This window comes from Balearica regulorum, chromosome 4 (genome assembly GCF_011004875.1).
Source record: "Balearica regulorum gibbericeps isolate bBalReg1 chromosome 4, bBalReg1.pri, whole genome shotgun sequence".
Taxonomy (NCBI): Eukaryota; Metazoa; Chordata; class Aves; order Gruiformes; family Gruidae; genus Balearica; species Balearica regulorum.
In genome coordinates this window covers 64,925,794-64,945,476 of record NC_046187.1, presented here as the reverse complement: position 1 = coordinate 64,945,476, position 19,683 = coordinate 64,925,794, and the positions used below count along the sequence as shown (strand labels likewise).

The 19,683-nt window shown below is 40.2% G+C and overlaps 1 protein-coding gene and 1 long non-coding RNA gene across 2 annotated transcripts in view; one reads left to right on the top strand and one right to left on the bottom strand.

Annotated features, from left to right (window-relative positions):
• LOC142601773 (uncharacterized) overlaps positions 1-2,402 on the bottom strand; it is a 59,785-nt gene extending 57,383 nt beyond the window's left edge. Inside the window, exons 1-2 of the long non-coding RNA XR_012835393.1 lie at positions 2,347-2,402; positions 250-338 (exon numbers count right to left, since the gene is read on the bottom strand). This is a non-coding gene — a long non-coding RNA (uncharacterized LOC142601773). The remainder of the gene's footprint in view (positions 1-249; positions 339-2,346) is intronic.
• A 41-nt stretch (positions 2,403-2,443) lies between these two features.
• On the top strand, positions 2,444-19,630 carry LAP3 (leucine aminopeptidase 3). Its single transcript, XM_075752421.1, has 13 exons — positions 2,444-2,612; positions 3,255-3,370; positions 3,716-3,770; positions 5,561-5,666; positions 6,792-6,951; positions 10,358-10,519; positions 11,559-11,717; positions 12,472-12,596; positions 14,853-14,941; positions 16,335-16,437; positions 18,154-18,233; positions 18,935-19,047; positions 19,139-19,630. Exons 1-13 carry the CDS (start codon positions 2,448-2,450, stop codon positions 19,335-19,337), a joined length of 1,632 nt encoding a protein of 543 aa, XP_075608536.1. The 5' UTR covers positions 2,444-2,447; the 3' UTR covers positions 19,338-19,630.
• The last annotated feature ends 53 nt before the right edge of the window (positions 19,631-19,683 follow it).

Sequence of the window (19,683 nt, the reverse complement as noted above, 5' to 3'; positions counted from 1 at the left end):
GTTTTGAATCTATTCAACAATGAAGCATACTCTGCAGTAACGGTCCAAAGGAAGATTTCTCACAGCAGATGTATGAAGTGTAATTGTGGGATATTGTAGCTGCACGAGTTGAATGACCAAATAACATTATCACCCAATGACTGTTTTGTGACTTGTGAGAAAATAGTATTTTCAGTTCACTTTAGAGTGAACAGAAGTATTACCATGCATGAATTAAACTGAATGAAACAGATATAAGGCTAAACTAACCTTTCAGCTGCACAGGTCATCTCGGTTTAAGCACTGCTAAGACACACCCATGGGACAATGCATGGAATATTTGCTATGGGAAATTTTGTCTAGAAAAAAAAGGTTAAATGCAATCACACATAGGTAGGACGTACAATTACAAAGCACACTTTAAGGTTAACAATAGGTAAGTCTATCTTAGACCTTTTCAGCTTTCCCTTGTACATCATAAAATACTTTTAAAAAATGTGGAACTTTATAGAAGTGTGATCTACTTTATTTACACATTTTCTTTTTAGTTAAACTTCACATACTGTATTGAGACGGGGAACTGGGAACTGTGAATTTCGTTTCTACTGGCTAGCTTGCAATTGTATAATACAAAAGGGAGCAAGTAAACGAGGGTAAATTGCTTGCTAAGGGTAGTCCTTGATAGACAAAGGAAACATCCTTAGGAAACGGGCTGAAACCAGCTCTGCAGCTTGGACCGGAGCCAAGAGGTGACGGAGCCTGCGCAGAAAGCAGCGCCAAGCAGCTCACACAGAGCAAGACGTCTGACTTCACCCTCGAGACCCCAGCCCGCCACGACGAAGAAGTACTGCGCAAGCACCGGGAGGAGGAGTTAAGCGGGGGTGGGTCATGCATATGTATAGGCGTGTTGTGAAGCCTCATGAATATGCAATTACAATGACGTATACATTCAGGGCGAGCCGCCGCACCGGGCGCGCAGGATTGTGGTGGGATGACCCCCCGTGCTGCCCAGCGCTGAATAAACATACCTACCTACCTCACAACTTTACAAGTGGTGGGGTCTGTCTGCTGCGCGTCAGTATCTCATCATATGCGTGCTCAAGATGTGGAAATGAAGGCTTCTTTGGGGGTACTTTTTACCTTGGAAGATTTGAAATCCCAAATGAGAACATTTATGAGCAATATCTGCCCAGAATTTTGAAGAGACTATGGGTCAAATCCTCTCTTTCCATAAAATTAAAGACAACTTCATACACCCTGAAAACACCCACTTAATTTGCAGATGAAAAAAATATATAGAAGCTCCATGAGGGATGTAGAGAAGCTATGGAGCCATTCATCAAAGAACTAAGAAACTATTCATTGCATCTAAGAGCCTCTCCAAAATAAACGAAGCTTAAAACTAATTACCACTTTGCTTCTTTAAATAATATGATTTAATGTTAAAAAAATGTAATTTTACAAGATAAATCAAACTGGATGCAATTTCCCTCAGTCATTGCCTCTGAGTGCTGCTGTCCTTAGTAAGATACGCTATTTCTCTCTAACGGAAAAAAGCATTTTGGTGGGAACTGCGATATATTGTTGCCCAGGTACCCTTCTTCATCAGGTTCTGCTGATGTAACAGTGTAAGTTCAGTTACAGATGTATAGAAAAGCAAACTAATTGTTATACATAGTGTTGTAAGGTGTCACAGTCTAACATAAAAAAGCAAATTACTTATAATCAATGTTTCACATTTCTGGAAAAACAAAAAAACCCCTGGATCACTTGACATTAAAATCCAGTGCATGTTCAGTGCCATATACTGATGATATAATAAACGTCAGCAAACCCCAAACAGTCCTTTTCTATACAGTGCTTTTGCTAGAAAAGCATAAACGTATTTCTTCTGTTAACACTCATGACCCCGTATTCTGGTGTGAATTTTCCTGATAAAATATAACAATAGTCATTCTCACTGGTGTTTTACTTTCACTTACCACAATTTTTTTTTTTTTTTTATAATTTCACTCTGGGATTGTTACTGCTTTCTCTTAGAACCTAATCAACTCTTCCTAGACAGACATGCTGATATTATACAAGTAAACCACCATCCTACATTGAAAATAATGTAAACTTGTTGTCTTTGCATTTGCAATAAAGTTTTCATTATTTTTTCATAAACGATTTACGTTTTAATCTTTGACATGCAAATTAAATATACTGTATGCATACCAGGGCTGGTTTTTTAAGGTCTGTGATAAGCCCGCCAGAGAAGTTGTTTCATCCTCAGCAGCACGTGCAAATACGTATCTAAAGCATACCACAAGAGGGCAAAAACCCGCTGTGAAACAAAGTCTCACACACAAGTAAACAAAGATCTACCACCCTGTGGTCCTTCCGCCACTGGTTTATAAGCTGTTCCTGCGTTCCGCCCTCCAGCTCCTCCTCTCCCCTCCGCTGCGGGCACCGCCCCGCGCTGGTTGATGAGGCCATCGGCGCGCCGGCTCGCCTCACGGGTGCCTGCCATGCTGCTGCCCTGCCTGCGGAGGGTGGCTGCGCGCCGCCTCGGCTGGGATCTCCCCCTGGCCTGCAGCTGCTCGGCGCGGGGGCCCTCGCCGCGGGGCTACAGCCGTGGGGCGGGCGGGAAGGTGAGGAGGCGGGGGCCGCTTCTGCCTCACGGCCCCTCTTTCTCGGGGTGAACCGGAGCGGCGGAGGGCATAGGCTGTCCAGTTCCGCAGCTCACGGCTGAGCGTGCCCGGCGCCCAGCCCCGGGATCGCTGCGTGCCTCCCAGGGTCAGCCTGGGGCTTGAACCCGTGAACCGGCGGCGAGGTGGGCGCCGTGCCTGTGGCGGGGCCGTGCTGGGGCCGCCGGGAGGCTGCGCCCCGGAGCAGTTCCCTGCCCCGGCACCTCGCTGCCCTGCTCAGGAGCTTGAGTCAGGAGTGGTGCCGTTCCCTGTGCTCCTGGGTGCACCTGGCTGGGGGAGATTGGTGTTGGGGGGGAAAAGCTCTTTTGTACTTAAAATTGCAAGCTGAAAGACGTTTTTGTCTCAGTGTTAGGCAAAATTATCATAACTTTAGTTATGCTGTATCTAATTTCTTTTTCACACTTAGATGCAGTTGTAATAGTTCATCCTGGTTTACCAGTGTTGCTCTGTGCATCACATTAGATAAACACATACACGGAGATGAATATATTCAGTAGTAGCTATGGTTTGAATAGTGTGCTTCTTGTCTTTCAGATGGGTCTCTAAATTTTGTGGTATTTGCATTAATGTGCATCCTTTTTTTAGGGTCTTGTTCTGGGAATCTACTCAAGTGAAAAGGATGAAGGTGCTGCCCAGTTCACAAGTGCAGGAGATGCTTTTGATAGACTTGTGTCCGGAAAGCTGAGAGAACTTCTGTCAGTGTAAGTGTGTGATAAGCTTCTGAAATGAATTAAAGTACCTACAAACACCAATAAGAATGATCTTTTTTTTAATCATTATTAGTGTTTGTATCCATACCATTTCTCAGCCTGGTATTTGCTTTTACTAGGCCAAGGGGTTTGGAGGGTAATTCCTGTGGAAAAATCAAGCACTGAGGAAACAGATGCAAAATGTTCATGGGAACTGGCCTTTCCTGTCAGTCAGCACCGAACCAAGTGTCCCAGTACAGCGTTGAGGAGTGCTGTGTGGTTGTGGAGTGAACGCAGTACCATAAGATTTATCATCAATGAGGACTTCTTTATTGAAAGAATCTCTTTGTGTCCTAGATGTGGGCCACCTTTGAAGAAAGGCAAAACACGCATGTTCCATGGTTTGCATCAGGTATGAACTTTGGGTTTTCGTGTGCATATTGATTAATGTGTGAGGTTTGCCTTTACATCTTATTTTAAGCTGAATTCAGTGCTGTGCTTGTATAAACTCTTCTCACCCCCCTCAACAAAAGATGTGGTTCTTACTGAAACCTCCTGTTCCACACTCCCCTGTTTGCATGGCCTTTTGCACAACTCCCTCCACTGTGCTGCACGCTGAGATGATGTAAATAGGTCTGCTCCAAAGGTGACATACTCTGAATAACTGCTTACTGAATGAGCTGAAGCACAACAGCTTTGGATCAGACTACTGTGCCTCCTGTGTTCAGGAGTGAGTGTGTGAGTATGTACCCACATGTGCAAAGACCTTCCAGACGTGATGGTTCTGACACAAGGTGGTCCCATCATAGGCTTTAATAAGGTTTTAAAGTCATGTGTTTGAAACCTCTGAAAACAAGACATGGGACTGTTCTTCAGGCAGGGCTTTGTCTGCCCAGACATGATATATCACAAGGGTATGAGATGGGGATTCATCTGCTTAAAGTTAGGCTTTTGGTGCCATTTGAGAAGCACTAATACATCTAATGCACCTACATGGAGCTGGCAAATATGCTACAATTTGTGCCTTTTTGGACTAGTAGCTAGAGGCTAGGCAGACATGTAATATGACACTAGGTGTCCCTGTATGAGTAACAATCTTACATTAGGGCTAATTAAATTACTTTTAAATAAATACATTTTTAGTGAATATTAATATTGCTTACCATGTATAAATTCCTGTGCGGAGAGCCCAGACAGGTGACACCAAACTCAGTAGAAAGGCTCTTGGAAATTTCATGGAAGTTGAATCTGCTGAAGGTCCCATTATCCCAGTTCTGCACAGAGGATGGCTTCTGAAGTGAGAAGTAAATCTCTGCAAGAGAAGGCAGTAGAACTTGGCCTTACACCCTCTTCTAAGTGTAAAATAATAACTAAAAAAAACCGTTAACTTGAATCACTGATCTTCTGGAAAGCTAATGCAAGTTTCAGCATCTCGTGAACTAAAAGATTTTACTATGGTGTAGCAGTTTGAGAGCTGATTCTAACAATCTGACAGCAGCTATTTCGGATGGAAGGGAAACTGCGAGATTAATTTTGAGTTTTTTTCAGAGCAGTGGGAAATCTGTTTACATACATAACCTTGAGTTTTATACAAATTTTACTTCATTCTTAAAAGGCTCCTTTTATCATTAGTTCTTCCTTTTTGCTTTCCACTTGCAGCTTATAAGGCAAGCATTTAGTCTGCTGTGTTATGTTGCTTTCCTGAGTTCTGGAACTGTGTAGCTATGTGCAGCTTTGGTTTGTTACCTGGCAAATCATGCCAGCTCAACTCCTGAGCTGAGCTAATAGGCTCAACCTTTGCAGTGACTGTATTTCCTTGAACGCAGTACTGTGCCAAAAAGGGTTACACTGAGTCTCCAGCTCAGTTCTGGCCTTTGTTGCAGCTGGAAAGTTGGATCTGCTTTCAAAGGACTCTTAGACTTGCCCTTAGAAGTATGAAGTTTGGTATGTGTTGAGCATAAAGCCCTATCTGCTGCAATACACGTAACTATTAACTGAACAACACAATGACTGATTGCATGTCTGTGGAAAACAATTGGGATTGCAAGACAGTGGCACCATACTGGCATTCTTAACGTAGAAGTGTGTGTAATGTAGAGAAAGTACTGAATGTATTTTAATGCTGTGCTTGGTTTGATTTGCAAAGTAAGGTCTCTGTAACAATGAAGAAAGTTAATCCATTTGTGTGTTGGCTTCATCTAGGACTTTGCGAGCGTGGTTGTGGTTGGCTTGGGTAAGAAGAATGCTGGAGTAAATGACCAAGAAAACTGGAATGAAGGCAAAGAAAATATTCGTGCAGCTGTTGCAGGTTAACTACTGTTAAATTTTCTTAAGCATTTTGTCTCTAAGACTTGCGATGGTGCAGCATGTTCCACTTTTGAAGACTGAGCCTAGATACGATTTTGTTTTGAACTGCAAAACCTACTGCATGGTTTGGTAAATGCATTTACTTGTCACTGATATTCATGAAGTTTTTCCTTAGCAAGGAGGGAGTTATAGGGCATGTAAATCAATCTGCAGATAGGTAACTCCAGTTATTTATTATGAGTAACTTTCCTAAACAGTGTGATGTTGAAAAGGCATATGTTTAATTGCTACTATTTTGAAGCCTGAGAGCATCACTGATTCACTTTATGCTCCTGCTGTATTCAAGTATGCACATATATTTACTTTTGCTACTTACTTTGTAACTGAGATGTTTCTGTTATAAACTGGTATCTTTCACAACATCAGTAGTATGATTCAGTATGTTACCTGTCATGGGCAGAGGGGACCTCTCTATCTTAATCAAGGATGACTGCTACATCTAAGTGTGTGTAAAACAAGAATAAAGAGAGTTCTTACCGCAGAGTTATAATTTGAGACTGCAGGTCAGTCACACATGTATGACAGCTGTATGTCCAAAGTGCTAGCCCCTGTTGTCTCACCAGCTGCCAAAACATTGTGAAATTATTTGGATACAAAATAGAATTTATGTAATATATAATTTTATTTATTTATAAAAGTGTGTGTATGAACTCTTTTGGAAGAAAAGAGCAGTCATGTATTCTTAGCAAAAAAAACCTAAATTACAGAAAGTTTCTGATACCTGTAGATAGTCATAATCCATAGCACTCCAGAAGAATAGAGCTTTTCTTTGATATAGAGTGAGCTTAAAGCAACTGAAACAACTGTGGAATGGAAAGTGAATTCTTGTGAAATGTCTTAATCATTACAATTCATCAACAGATATTTTTAGTCAAAATTTGTCAGTGTATGGTCATCAATATTTTAATTATTCTACTGCACGATCTTTTAAATTGATTTACTTATAAACTCAGATACCTTAAGTTAAAATTATTTTTAACTTGAAATGTCATACTGATCACCTCAGATACCTGTTTTGCTGTTCTGTGCAATACTTGGCCTACTAGTTCCATACTGTATGTTTCAGCTGGTTGTAGACAGATCCAAGATCTGGAGATCCCTTGTGTTGAAGTAGACCCCTGTGGAGATGCTCAGGCGGCTGCAGAAGGCGCTGTCCTTGGATTGCATGAATATAATGAGCTGAAGCAAAAAAAGAAACCTGTGGTTACTCCTCAGCTTCATGGAAGGTGACGGCAAAAGGAAAGCTTGCCTACTTATTTATCTGTTTATTTATCTATAAAATCGTATGCATGCTTGTGCATGAGGAAAACATAAAACTGAAAGAATAGGTCTAGCAGCAATATCCCTCTTAACTTTTCCTACTCCTTTGAATTTCCTGAAGTATTCTACACTTCAAGTATATTTATAGCGTTTCCTTGATATGTTTTGTTAGTATGTCATGTTCTGAGGCTAAGGGTAAATAAATGCTGCTTCATAGAAAAGAAGGCCCAAGATAAAAAAAAAGTAAAAAATTACTTGAAGCATAGTTGTGATATGAAAAGACATGCCAAATTGTGGAGCAGAGGTATTTCAAACTCTATATATGCATAAATCCTTTTGAGAATCAGGAAATGCTAACTGACATCAGACCATGCCATGATGAATACACTTCACCTAGTTCATTTGTTGTATTTTCATTCACAGAATATCATGCAAGAAGAGACACTTGGGTGCTTCTGGCCTCTAAATAGACATCACTGTTACTTGAGAGCAGAAAGAAGTATCAGAGCTTTTGGTTCCAGAACAAAGTTTTATTAATCCCCTTTTACTCTATCAGATGGGACTTTGGACCTTCTGTATAGGATATTCTGTCATGCAGAGGAGAGGTATTTCCCACATGTACTTTATACAGGAACAAATCTTTCTTTGAGAAAGTTAGTGAAATAAAATAAAACCCTCTCAATTTAAGCATGTCTTGATAAGCTACGTGCAACACTCTTCCCATTTTGTAACACAGAAGGTAGTTTGGAAGTTGATTATATTAAGTAAACATTTCCTGAAAAAAATAGGTGGTCCTACGGCCACTTAACGACACTGGAAGTAACTTTTGTATATACTAATTTAGGTTGGAAAGGACCTCTGGAGCGCTCATCTAGTCCAGCTCCAACTTGGATTAGGGATAACCTGGAAGTTACATACAACTTTAAAGCTCAGTCAGGTTGATCAGGCATTTGTCTAGTCCAGTTCCGATATCTCCTGAGGTGGAAATTCCACAACCTCACTGGGCCATCTGTTTTAGTGCTTAACAATGTTCATGGTGAATTTTCTTCTTTATGTCTTATTGCAGCTTCCCTTGTTGAATCTTGAGCCCATTGTGCCTTACCCTCTTACTGTGCAGCTCTGTGAGGTGTCTGTTTTCATCTTCTCTATAAACCCTACTTAAAAGTAGAGAAAAGACTACAATTAGATCTTCCCAATTTTTTTTCTCTAGGTGAAACAAACTCAATTCTCTCAGCTTCTCGTATGCCATGTGCTCCAGCTCTCTACCCCTCTTAGGGGCCCTCCTTTGGACTTTCTTCTGTTTATCAGTATTTGGTTTGTATCCAGGAACTCCAAAGTGGACATAGCTAGATGCAGCCAAAAGATGTAGCCAGATGCAGCCTCACAAATGCCAAGGAGGTAAATAATTATTTCCCTTAACATGCTGGCTGTGCTGTAATCCGACCCAGAACATGGCTGGCCTTTGTCACCATGGTAATGTGCTGCTTAATCCTATACAACTTGTCCACCAGGATGCCCAGGTTCTTTTCTGCAACTTTGCTTTCTGCCTAGTCAGTGTCCAGCCTGACTGTTGCACAGAGCTGTTCTGTCCCAGTGAGCAATTTATGCCAGTCTTTGTTAAACTTCACAGTGTTCCTTTTGGTGTGTTCCTCCAGCTTCTCAAGGCCCCTCTGAATGGTGGCCCTACCCTCCCCATTTCAGCAGCTCCCCACAATGTGATGCTGTCCATGAACTTCTGACGGTACATTTCATAGTCCAAGTTGTTGATGAAGATTATCAGCATCCATATCAACCCTTGAGGAACATCACATGTAACTAAGTGCCAGCTAGACTGTTCAACTGTTGTCTGCTATCTTCAGACCCTAACAGTTCTTCCAGTTTTTCACCCATTTTGTAGTCTACCCTTCCAGTTCATGTTTTTTTTCCCAATTTGTCTACAAGGATTCTACGTGAAAACCTTGCTAAAGTCAAGATAAATGACATCCACTGCACTGGTCCCCTGCACCAACCCTGTCATAAAAGTTAGTCAAGTTGGTCAGGCATGATTTGCCCCAAATAAGTCTATAATGACTGTTCCCAGTGACCATCTTGTCCTTCATGTACTTGTAAATGGCTTCCAAGATTACTTTCTCCATAAACTTTTAGGGGATTAGTCTAGGATAACTGGTTTGTAGTTCCCATCTTTAAGACTGGCAAGAAAGATATAGTGGACTTTCCTTTTTGAATCATCAGGGGCCACATTCAATTACCATGACCTTTCAAACTGAAAGAGACCAGGCTTGCAATGATGCTGGCCAGCTTCCTCAGCACCCTCAGATACATCCTGCCTTCTACCAGGGACTTGTGTATGTCCAGCTTCCTTAAGCAGTCTGAAATCTATTTTCCTCTGCCATGGGTAGTACCTTTCTTCCCCAGACTCTGTTACTAAGCACAAAGATCTGGGGAATCTGGAAGCAGACCTTAATAATTAAGACTGATGTGAAGAAGGCATTGAGAACTTCAGTATCCTCAGTATTCACTAGATGGCCTCCCCCATTTAGCAATGGGACAGCATTATCTCTGACTTTCCTTTTGCTGATGATGTACCTGTTGAAGTCCTTTTGTTGCCTTTCCCACTTCTTGCTAGTTACAGTGTCAGCTGAGATTTGGCTTCTTTATGTTTCTGTATCTTCCTGGCTTCCTTCACTCTGTTGCTCTTTTGAGAGGCTGAGTCCACCTTAATGCCCTGCTTTGTGATATCTTTTAAAGCAAGTAAGTTTTTCTGTTCTGCCTCAGTAAAATGAAAGGTTTTGCACTGGCAGTGTTGCAAAGTAACCAGAGAGAAATCCCCATTTCCTATGCAGGCAGCTCTTCGAACGTTTGTTCTGTCATTCATTAGTGAAACGCCTTGAGTGCACTGTGAAATGAGATCCAAATTCCACTCTTATCACATAATGATATTTCAGTAAAGTGAAAAACAGAATTGGAGGCTTTATATGGTAAATAAAAACTTTCAGAGCTGTTACAATTAATGCAATTACAAATTTTGGAAGGGATATTGAATCTTGTGCTTAAGGATTTAAGCCAATCTCTGACTACTAAGGATTGGGACAAGACCTAATGTATTAGACAGATAATTTTACATCTGTCTGCTTTAGGGTCCTCCTTGCTTTCTGTGAAGCATTTGGCACTGACTAGAACCAGAGATGAGCTACTAGACTTAGATGCACCTTGGATGTCATCCTGAATTCCTTGTAGTAAGATTACTATGACATTCTTAATTGCCCCAAATTAATGATACTGCATTTTCAAACAGGAGAGAACAGATGAATGCTGACAACACCTTAATTTTGCAAATGTTTATGATCCTGATTTTTGTATGGTGCTGTTTAGTGCTGAACGTGAAGCCTGGCAGAAAGGTGTTACCTACGCTGAGGGTCAGAACCTCGCTCGGTATCTTATGGAGGCTCCAGCTAATTATATAACTCCAATCAAATTTGCCGAACATATTGAACAGAAGCTCAGAAGTTTCAGTAATGTGAAGGTCCATATAAGGTAAATTCCATTGAAATGATTCCTCTTTATGGTAAGATACCTTCCAGGCTATTCAAATATGCAGTATGCTCTCATTTTCACTCTGCCACTTCAAATAACAAAAGCAGGGGAAGCCTTTGGCAAAAAGGGATGAGAGGTGCCCAGACTGCAAGCTGCTCTCAGCATTAGGAGGCGAGCTTCTAGTTAGCAGAGTAAGCAGGATACTGTGACACAGTAAAATGATTAACTGTCAGTTAGTCATGCAGTCAATTACTGCTTAATTGACACATGCTTTGAAAGAGGAAGCCTGATGAAGACTCGGTGAATAAAGGAAAAATATTAGGTACCTTTTTTCTAATACCTTTTGGTTTTTTTCCCAAGTGGATTTGAGACATACCTTGGCTTTTTTTTTTTTCTGGATGTGATAATTAAACATCTTCTATTGCTGTTATTGTTGGGGCTTTTTTTTTTAAAACTTTTAAAAATGTTGAGATGGAGTCATAAAAGCCCTTGCAGTTGAATTTGCATACCTAATGCTTATTGCCTTGGCATTTCTAGTTACTGTACTTCAATGGAAATAGGCTAACTGGTTGTGCTAATGTTGGAGGGTGTTTTGTTGACGAGCAAAGACTGAGGGAAATCAACTTTGCCTACAGCTAACCATCTTGATAGCAAAAAGCTAAACTGCAATATTTTTACTCTATATGCTTTCAGAGACTACAGCATGATGGGCAAGTGAAAGTTTAATGTTTCTGATGCAGAAAGTGTAGACTGGTGGTTGGTTGTTTTGTTGTTGTTTTGTTTTGCCTTTTAAAAAAAAAAAAACCAACACCTAACAAAAAAACCAAAACCCAAACCAGAAACTTTGAGGCACTATTTTTGTTTCACAAAAAAAAGTAATAATGGTTGAATTTAAATTATGGTTTTTCAAAATAGCTAACTAAAATGGAATTAATAGTTTGTGTACAAACCTTCAAGAATTGTGATTTCTTGAAAACAAACAAAATCATGTTAGTCAAAGTGTCCAATTAGAAGAAAAAAATATATATTTCTATTCCAGACCGGAGTCTTGGATAGCAACACAACAGATGGGAGCGTTCCTGAGTGTAGCTAAAGGTTCGGCTGAACCACCCATCTTTCTGGAGATTCACTATTTAGGTGGTGCTAATACAAATGACTCCCCATTGGTATTTGTAGGAAAAGGAGTGACATTTGACAGGTATGTATGCTAGTATTTTAATGACTAGGGGGGAGGGAGGGGAATGCCTTCCTGCTGTTCATGTTCAACAGGGAGGTGCTTTTTCTTTGCTCAGCATCTTTAAATGCCATTCCAGTGACTTGCCCTATATAGTGGACTGTGATGCCTTTTCTGGGGAGAGAACAAGCTTGAGTGGTTGGACAAAGTAGGAATCGATATGCCCTTGTCTTGTAAGGGGAAAATGGAGATTTGGGGGAAGGAGGGGGAAACAAAGAACTTGCTATTTTTTCTTTTTTTTTGGCCTGAACAAACCTCTGGATGAAGAATTTACATGTTTAGAATTGCAGTCTGTTACTGGACATCTAGATCATGCATAAGGAAAGAGAAAATAGTTCATTCTTGGCAGCTTTTCACGTCGCATAACTACTGAAGAATTTATCACTGTTCCCCTTCCATATGCTGATTTTACCACGTGTACTATTTTGTTCTTGTTTTGTGCTCTTTTGTGATTGTGAAGACCACTGAGTTAGTCTGCTGCACATTACCCAGATTTTTATGTGTCCTAATTATGAGGAAATAATTCAGGGACATATTTTATCTGAAATGAAAACCCAGATACCTTGCTTTCAATATGCTTGTTTTAGGGGGTTGCAGGAATATTTAAAAACATATTTACTGATACTTGGCTCTACAACTTACTAATGGACAGAATATTATCAATGTGTACAACTTTGAACCCCTACATGTTGGGTGATATTTGTTCCATTTATTCCAGTGGTGGCATTTCACTGAAGCCGTCATCGGGTATGGATGCAATGAGAGCAGATATGGGAGGGGCAGCGACTGTCTGTTCAGCCATTGTGACAGCCGCAGCTTTAAATCTACCTCTTAACATAATTGGTAAGTATGTTTGTGTAAGAATCCAAAAATCTTAATCTTAGAAGATTTCTTGTTGACAAAGCAATTTGCTAGTATCAGCACTGGTAATGGACTTACAGAAATGCCATGGACTCTTGCAGACTACTTGTCTCAGCTTCTCTTCTATTTTTACTTATAAAAAAATTACTGAATTGAAATTTTGAAGGCATGATTTTTAGATCTTAAGTGAGAAATGATTGTCAATAAACTTACTTTCAACAATTTTTTTGGAAGTTCTGATCCTTTGTTACAGGAAAGAATGTGGATATCCATAAAAGCAATTAAAAATGAAAATGAGCTAGCTGAGCTACCTCCATGAGTGTTTGCCACAACTGAACAGGAAGAGGGATCAGATTTTGTTTCCTTAGGTGAATATCTCAGCAGAAATCGGGATCGATACTGGGCCCAATGCTGTTTAATATCTGGATGATGGGATCAAGTGCAACCTGATGAAGTTTGTGGATACCAAACTGAGTGGGAAGTGGACGCTTTGGAAGGGAGGGCCACCCTGCAGGAAGACCTAGATAGGCTGGAAGAGTGGGCTAACAAGAACCTTATGAAGTTCAACAAGAAGTATAAGATCTTGCACCTGGGAAAACATAATCCAGGAGTGCAGCACAGACTGGGATCCACCTGGTTGGAGAGCAGCTCTGTGAAAAGGGACCTGGGGGTCCTGTTGGACAATATGCTCAATATGAGTGAACAGCGTGCTGCTGTGGCAAAGAAAGGCAACAGGATGCTGGGTTGCATCAATGAGGGCATCACCAGCAGACATGAAGAAGTCATTATCCCATTCTACTCAGCACTTGTCAGGCCACACCTGGAATACTGTGTCCAGTTTTGGTACCCAATATGCAAAAAAGATGTGGACAGGCTGGAGAGGGTCCAGAGGATGGCCACAAAGATGGTCAAAGGACTGGGAAGCCTGCTGCATGAGGAAGGGTTGAGGGAATTGGGTTTGTTCAGCCTTGAGAAAAGAAGGCTTAGGGGAGACTGTATCACCATGTTCCAGTACAGGGTGGCTACAAAGAAGATGGAGACTCCCTTTTTACAAGGGAGTAAATTGAACATGTTAAAAACAAGGGGTAACCAGTGCAAGTTACTCCTGGGGAGATTCTGATCGGACACAAGAGGAAAATTTTTCACAATGAGAACGATCAGCCATTGGAATAATCTCCGCAGTGAAGTGGTGGATGCCCCATCATCGGACACTTAAGATCCAGCTGGACGGGATGCTGGACCATCTTGTCTAGATGGTGCTTTTGTCTACGTGAAGCTTTTGCCAAGAAAGGTTGGACCAGATAACCCTTGAGATCCCTTCCAACGTGGTATTCTATGATTCTAAAACAAACCAACCAACCCAAAGCCGGTCTGCTGATAGTATTTTTAAGTATGAGCAGTGTTTATATTTTTCTTGAAAAATGCCGCACAGCTAAAATTAAACGAGCTGACTCAGGAACCGTGGCAAAACGAGTTGCTGATGACATGTAATCCATTCTAGGATAAGTTTTATGTTTGAGAACCTTGACTGTCAGAAACTAATATTTTAGTCACTTTTATGCTTCAACCAGCAGAGGGCAGCGAAACATACAGCCTCAAGACTTTCCTCACTTAAAAGTATGCAATGGGAAGGGCTAAGCCAGTGGAGCAAAAGTCTGTGTACATAATTCTGCTGAAAAGTGGTGGTGCACAATTCGTTTATTCCTTGTGCCAGGAGTAGGTTTTCCCCTTTCATCTCATCCCATTTATAGTTGGAGTTTTGACGCTGACCCTGTTTTTTGCTCATCTCTATTTGCTGCTCTTACGGTTGGAGTTCTATGGCAAGTCCTTGGAGCCCTCTTGACATTACACAATATTGATTTACAATGAGCAGAGCTTGAATGGCTCAGAGCGTTAATTTGAGAAGCTGTTAATTTCAAGAAGAAAGAAATCCCTTTGTGTGACTAATTATTCATATATGGAAGACAGAAGATGATATTTGTTGTTCCTCTGATCTCACTTGTCTAGGCATAAAGTAGAAGTAAATCCTAGTGGTAAAATGGTGTAGGTGAGAGGATGTGGTGGTGCAACATGCAGAGAAATTTCCCTCATTGAAAGTGACCATGTGTCTTTCAGTAAGCAGGAAGATTTTGGATTTTGAGCATAAATTCAAGATGAGAATAGTACTGTTTTCTTAAGGAGATTTTCTAAGGTCTTTTCTGAGAAAGAAATTAATATACTTTTCTTTTTCTCTCTGAGGTTTGGCACCCCTCTGTGAAAATATGCCCAGTGGTAAGGCAAACAAGCCTGGGGATGTAGTTAGAGCCAAGAATGGAAAAACAATACAGGTGGGCATGTGAAACTTGGATTTCAAATGTTTTTAGTGAATTGCTTTAATCAGTTACATGACTGCAGTCAAAGTATGTGTTTGAAAAGACCCTTTAAAAAGATAAGCAGTGCAAATGTACTGGTTTTAAAACTGCAAGAAGCATATTATTAATTAGAAATTGGTATCATAGGATTCTTTCAAATATAAATCTAGATTAAAGAGATTAGATATGTTTTATAAATTGCTAGGAAAAGCTGACAAGTATGATAATTTACTGAACATGCTAGAAAATCTTGATTTTAGCCAAGAGGTGGTTACATTGCTCATAAATACAGGTTCTCAGTCAGAATGAATAATGTATTAATTGCTTCCAGTAGACCATTCAGGACACTCCTCTGCTATCTAGAGTAAGACATAAGAGTATTAGTTTCCTGCTGACGTAACCAAGGTCTTTACACTGCCAAGCTGCTCTGTACAATCAGAACTCTGAGTCATAGGGGCTACTGGTTCAAAGAAGCTTGCCAAATCAGTACCCAAAATACATATTTAATATTTAATCCAAACTGTTCCATATTCATCTAATAGATTAAATGGTACTGAAAGTCATTGTGCTGTAGACCACTGACTTTGTGCAGAAGTAGATGGCTTAATACTTCTCTCTGTCTGGATTTCTGTGATTTCTGCCACCTTTGACTTGCTGAACCTTCCAGTTCCTTAAGGTTCTCCTCCCAAAACTGAGTTCAGTCACCCTCTGCTTTGAGGGAAAAGACTGGGCACATATTCCCCCACCGAGAAGAAACTTGCAAGAAAGTGCTGGTAGCTCAGAGCACATAATACAATTAATCTTGTAGAATTCGTCATGATTTTTCCCTGAAAGGAGCAAAGGGGCTATTGATTTATTTAAGAGGGGAAAGTTTCAAGATCCAAAGAGAAAGCAGTATAACAAGGAACTGTTTCCAGGCACGCATCTGTGCTTCTTTGTGGTACCCTCTCCTCCTCTGTGGTTTCCTTTGGCCGGATCTCTGTGCTTGCTCAGAAGCAGTCCCTGGGATTCCTGGAGCTTTGCTGGGAATGGTAACTGGCCCCCTGCATTCCCCTGGGGCGCCTCTCCAGCCTCCAGGCTCTTCTGAGGAGCCAGCAGCACAGAGACCCAACATGCAGAGGAGGATGCAGTGCTGAAAGATGACTTGACCTCAGCTACAGATACGCTTTTATAAAATAAACATAATTGTGTATCAGTATTATCTTTTTTTCTCAAGTTTATTTTGAGTAAATTTTGATTACCTGAAGTTCCTAGGGCCTGTGACGGTGCATTTACGATCTGACAGCTATTTAAGATAACATGTAAGAGCTAAGTTAGTGAAAGGGATGTTTTCAGTAGTTCTCTGTTTTTACTAATTTTGCACCTGCAGGTAGATAACACAGATGCAGAAGGAAGACTGCTGTTAGCTGATGCTCTCTGTTATGCCCACAATTTTAATGCAAGGGCTATTGTGAATGCTGCAACATTAACAGGTAAGCAATCCCCCTTCCCTGCTCACATTGCAAGTCAGCTCTTTGTTACTCTCGTTAATGGGGCTGTGGATTAGTTGCACAATGAATATAAAGCCAACCTGAATTTGAAAGCAACTGAAATTATTTTTACATGTTGTAGGACAACAGCTAGCACAGTTTATGCTCTAACAACTTGTACAGCTGCACCGTGTCTCTGGGGTGAGGGAGGGTATTGGCATGCAGGGTACATGGTCAGCAGCGTAGATGAAATTGGGTCGGCCCAGTCAAGCTGGAACTAAAAAGAGTGGGAAAACCTACGGAGACCTTGATGTTTCTGCACAGTGTTTCCTAGTGCTTCCATTTCTGAGCTAAGCCTTTCCAGCTCCCGGGGCTGTGTGATGCAGAAATACTGGCATGGTGGTAGAAGAATCCTGCCAGGTTTGTGTGGCATCGGCCACGCTGGAGCCAAAATGGCTTCTTTGGGAATGGCTTCCTCAGTGCCTGAGCTCTGACCTAGCCAGCACCAGTTCTTCCGTTAGATGAGCTAGCTCAGGTCTCCATGATTCTAGGTAATAGAATAGAAGGGTCATCATCATCTTCCCAAGAATTTGTTTCACAGAAATATCTCTTATTTTATGTGAAGTTTGCATACTTTCAGGCATAATAAAATGTGCCTTGTTTCATCCCTGCAGTTGTATATGAATGAGGCTATAATTTTAAATTTAAAACCAGCATTGTGTATGCATTTCATGAACTGCAGTAACAAGCTGTCATGGGTGAAGTGACTGTAGTTGAAATGAGAGCAAACATGGAAGAGTAGTTCAGACAGGAGTCAACTGTGTTGCTTAATGAATACACTAAGCAAAATTATCTTTCTATATATTTTCTACTCATGCTTTAAATTATGTTCCATCAGTTTTACCAGTTCAAGTGCTGTGGAAAATTTCAGTAGACAGAAGGGAAGCCGATTTTAAGATTGTTGGCTTGTATAAAAGTATTCCCATATAAAGGGCCTGATAGAAGGAGGAGTTTACTCCCACTGTAGATCCCTTGGTACCAAGCAGGAAGGAGGAGAGCTCCTGTAGAAATTTCTTTGACATACTATTTTGTTAAACTACTTATTTTTCTTCTTTTTTTTATGTTACTGAGGATTGGCATTAGAGAAGCAATTCTATGGCATCAAATAAATAAATATGTATCTAATCTCTCTAGTTTAGGCATGGCTTAGTACATGGTTTAGTATTTTGATAAGGACTGTTTTAATTTAAAGTAAATTCACATATGCTGTGCAAAAATCTATGCAAATGAAATTCACAAAAGGGAAAGTATCAGCTCAAAAATTGTAGAGGTCTGTAAATTGGAAAAAGCCCACTCATATTTTCTATATGAAAACAATAAAATTTAGATTTTTTTTTTGAGAAGTCACTATTACTGCTGAATGCTTTATATTAGAAATATTGCTAAGAAGCATCAAGCTGAAAACAGAAAATCTAGTTTCATGAGATAAGAATTCATAAAAAATTATATTCTGTGTCCTTTAGATTTATATAAATGTTTTAACAACGTTTAAACTTTTAAAAATGCAGTTGTACTAAAATCTTTAGGTTTTGCAGGCTTTAGAAATTACTGATAATGGCAATTAAAAATGGGAAGCTCTGTGAGGAGTGAGGATGCAGAGGAATAGCTCAGGTCCACCTTTGCCTTTTGTTGTAAAACCCTGAAGGTGTGTTTCTGTAGGTGCCATGGATGTTGCATTGGGGTCTGCTGCGACTGGAGTGTTCACAAACTCATCTTGGCTTTGGACTCACCTTTATGAGGTAGGCCATCTGCATTATTAGTAAATCATAATAATAATTCAGTAATAGTTGTTACTTAATAGTGCATTACTGAAAGTCTTTATGCAAATCTAAAAGGTATGTTGTTATATTTTGAAATCTCATAGGAATGGTGTTAGTATTGTATTTAATTGAAAATAATTAATTTTGACTATTAATTACTGGCTCTTGAGTGAGGTTTAATACCATACAGTAAACACCATGCACATCATCTTGAGGATCTGCATGTTCTGATAACTTACTGCAAATGCATAAGCTCTGGACTACTGACAGTAATTAGTTCATGTTAAAAAGATAATTGATCTTGCTTAACAACACTGAGACAGAAATTCAGAGAGGCCTCATGAGTGGCTGAAGTGTGATGGTAAAGGAAGTCTCTGAAGGGAAGGATTTGTGTTGTCAGGAAAAAAAACTGGGGGGGGGGGGAAGTGATCTTTAGATTTTGCCTTTTCACTAATGCTAAAACACCTAAAAAGTAGAATTCACTGTTTTATTTTGCAGTGTATTTACGAATACCTAATACTATATTGAGCTAAAGATTTTTAGACTGATCAAAGCCAAACAAAAATAAGCATGCATGATACTGGGGCTTATAAATGCAATTAAAAAAAAACCTAAAAAAAACCCCAAAACAAACAAAAAAACCCCCCAAACCCCCCAAACTATTACTGTTTCTTTTTCAGGCCAGCATTTTGACAGGAGACAGAGTTTGGAGAATGCCTCTTTTTGAACATTATACAAAACAAGTAACAGACTGTCCTCTTGCAGATCTGAGTAACATTGGAAAATACAGCAGGTAAGATGTACCAATATCCTTCACGTGCCCCTTTCTTTCAGTATATTTGTTTAATGTTTGTGCTGTTGGTGTTGCTTTCTGCTTCCCACAGAGCTGGAGGAGCATGCACAGCTGCTGCATTCCTGAAGGAATTTGTGACTGCCTCTCACTGGGCTCATTTAGATATAGCTGGTGTGATGTCGAATAAAGATGAGGTGCCCTATCTTCGAAAAGGCATGGCAGGGCGGCCTACAAGAACGCTAGTAGAGTTTGCAGCTCGATTAAGTCAAGACAGTCAGAATACCAAATAAAATTATTCACTCTGCCTTAAGAAAAAAACCTTAAGTATTATTCATAAATGAATGTCCCAAGCATACTTTTGCTATAGCAATGAGCTACACATGCATTTTATAAATCATTCTTACCCAAGGAATATCTCACTGTTGAGATCTGTCATCTCATATTAAGCAGTTTAAAATAAAAAAAATGTTGCTTGAACTAGTGAGATACTTAGTACCAAAACATGATGATGGAAAACATCTGAACTCCTATTTTATATGTAAAATAAGCATAATTATTGCAAACAATAAATCTCTTATTTGGGTGTGTGTTTTGATTGAGAGGATTAACAACAGATGGACATCATAGCTGTGACTC

What these genes read in the sequence shown, in the direction of transcription:
- LAP3 (XM_075752421.1), top strand. Translation starts at nt 2,448, where the DNA reads ATGAGGCCATCGGCGCGCCGGCTCGCCTCACGGGTGCCTGCCATGCTG. An exon ending in CTGAGAGAACTTCTGTCAGT is followed by an intron (nt 3,371 to 3,715) that starts GTAAGTGTGTGA and finishes TTTGTGTCCTAG; the next exon opens with ATGTGGGCCACCTTTGAAGA. An exon ending in AAAGGAGTGACATTTGACAG is followed by an intron (nt 11,718 to 12,471) that starts GTATGTATGCTA and finishes CATTTATTCCAG; the next exon opens with TGGTGGCATTTCACTGAAGC.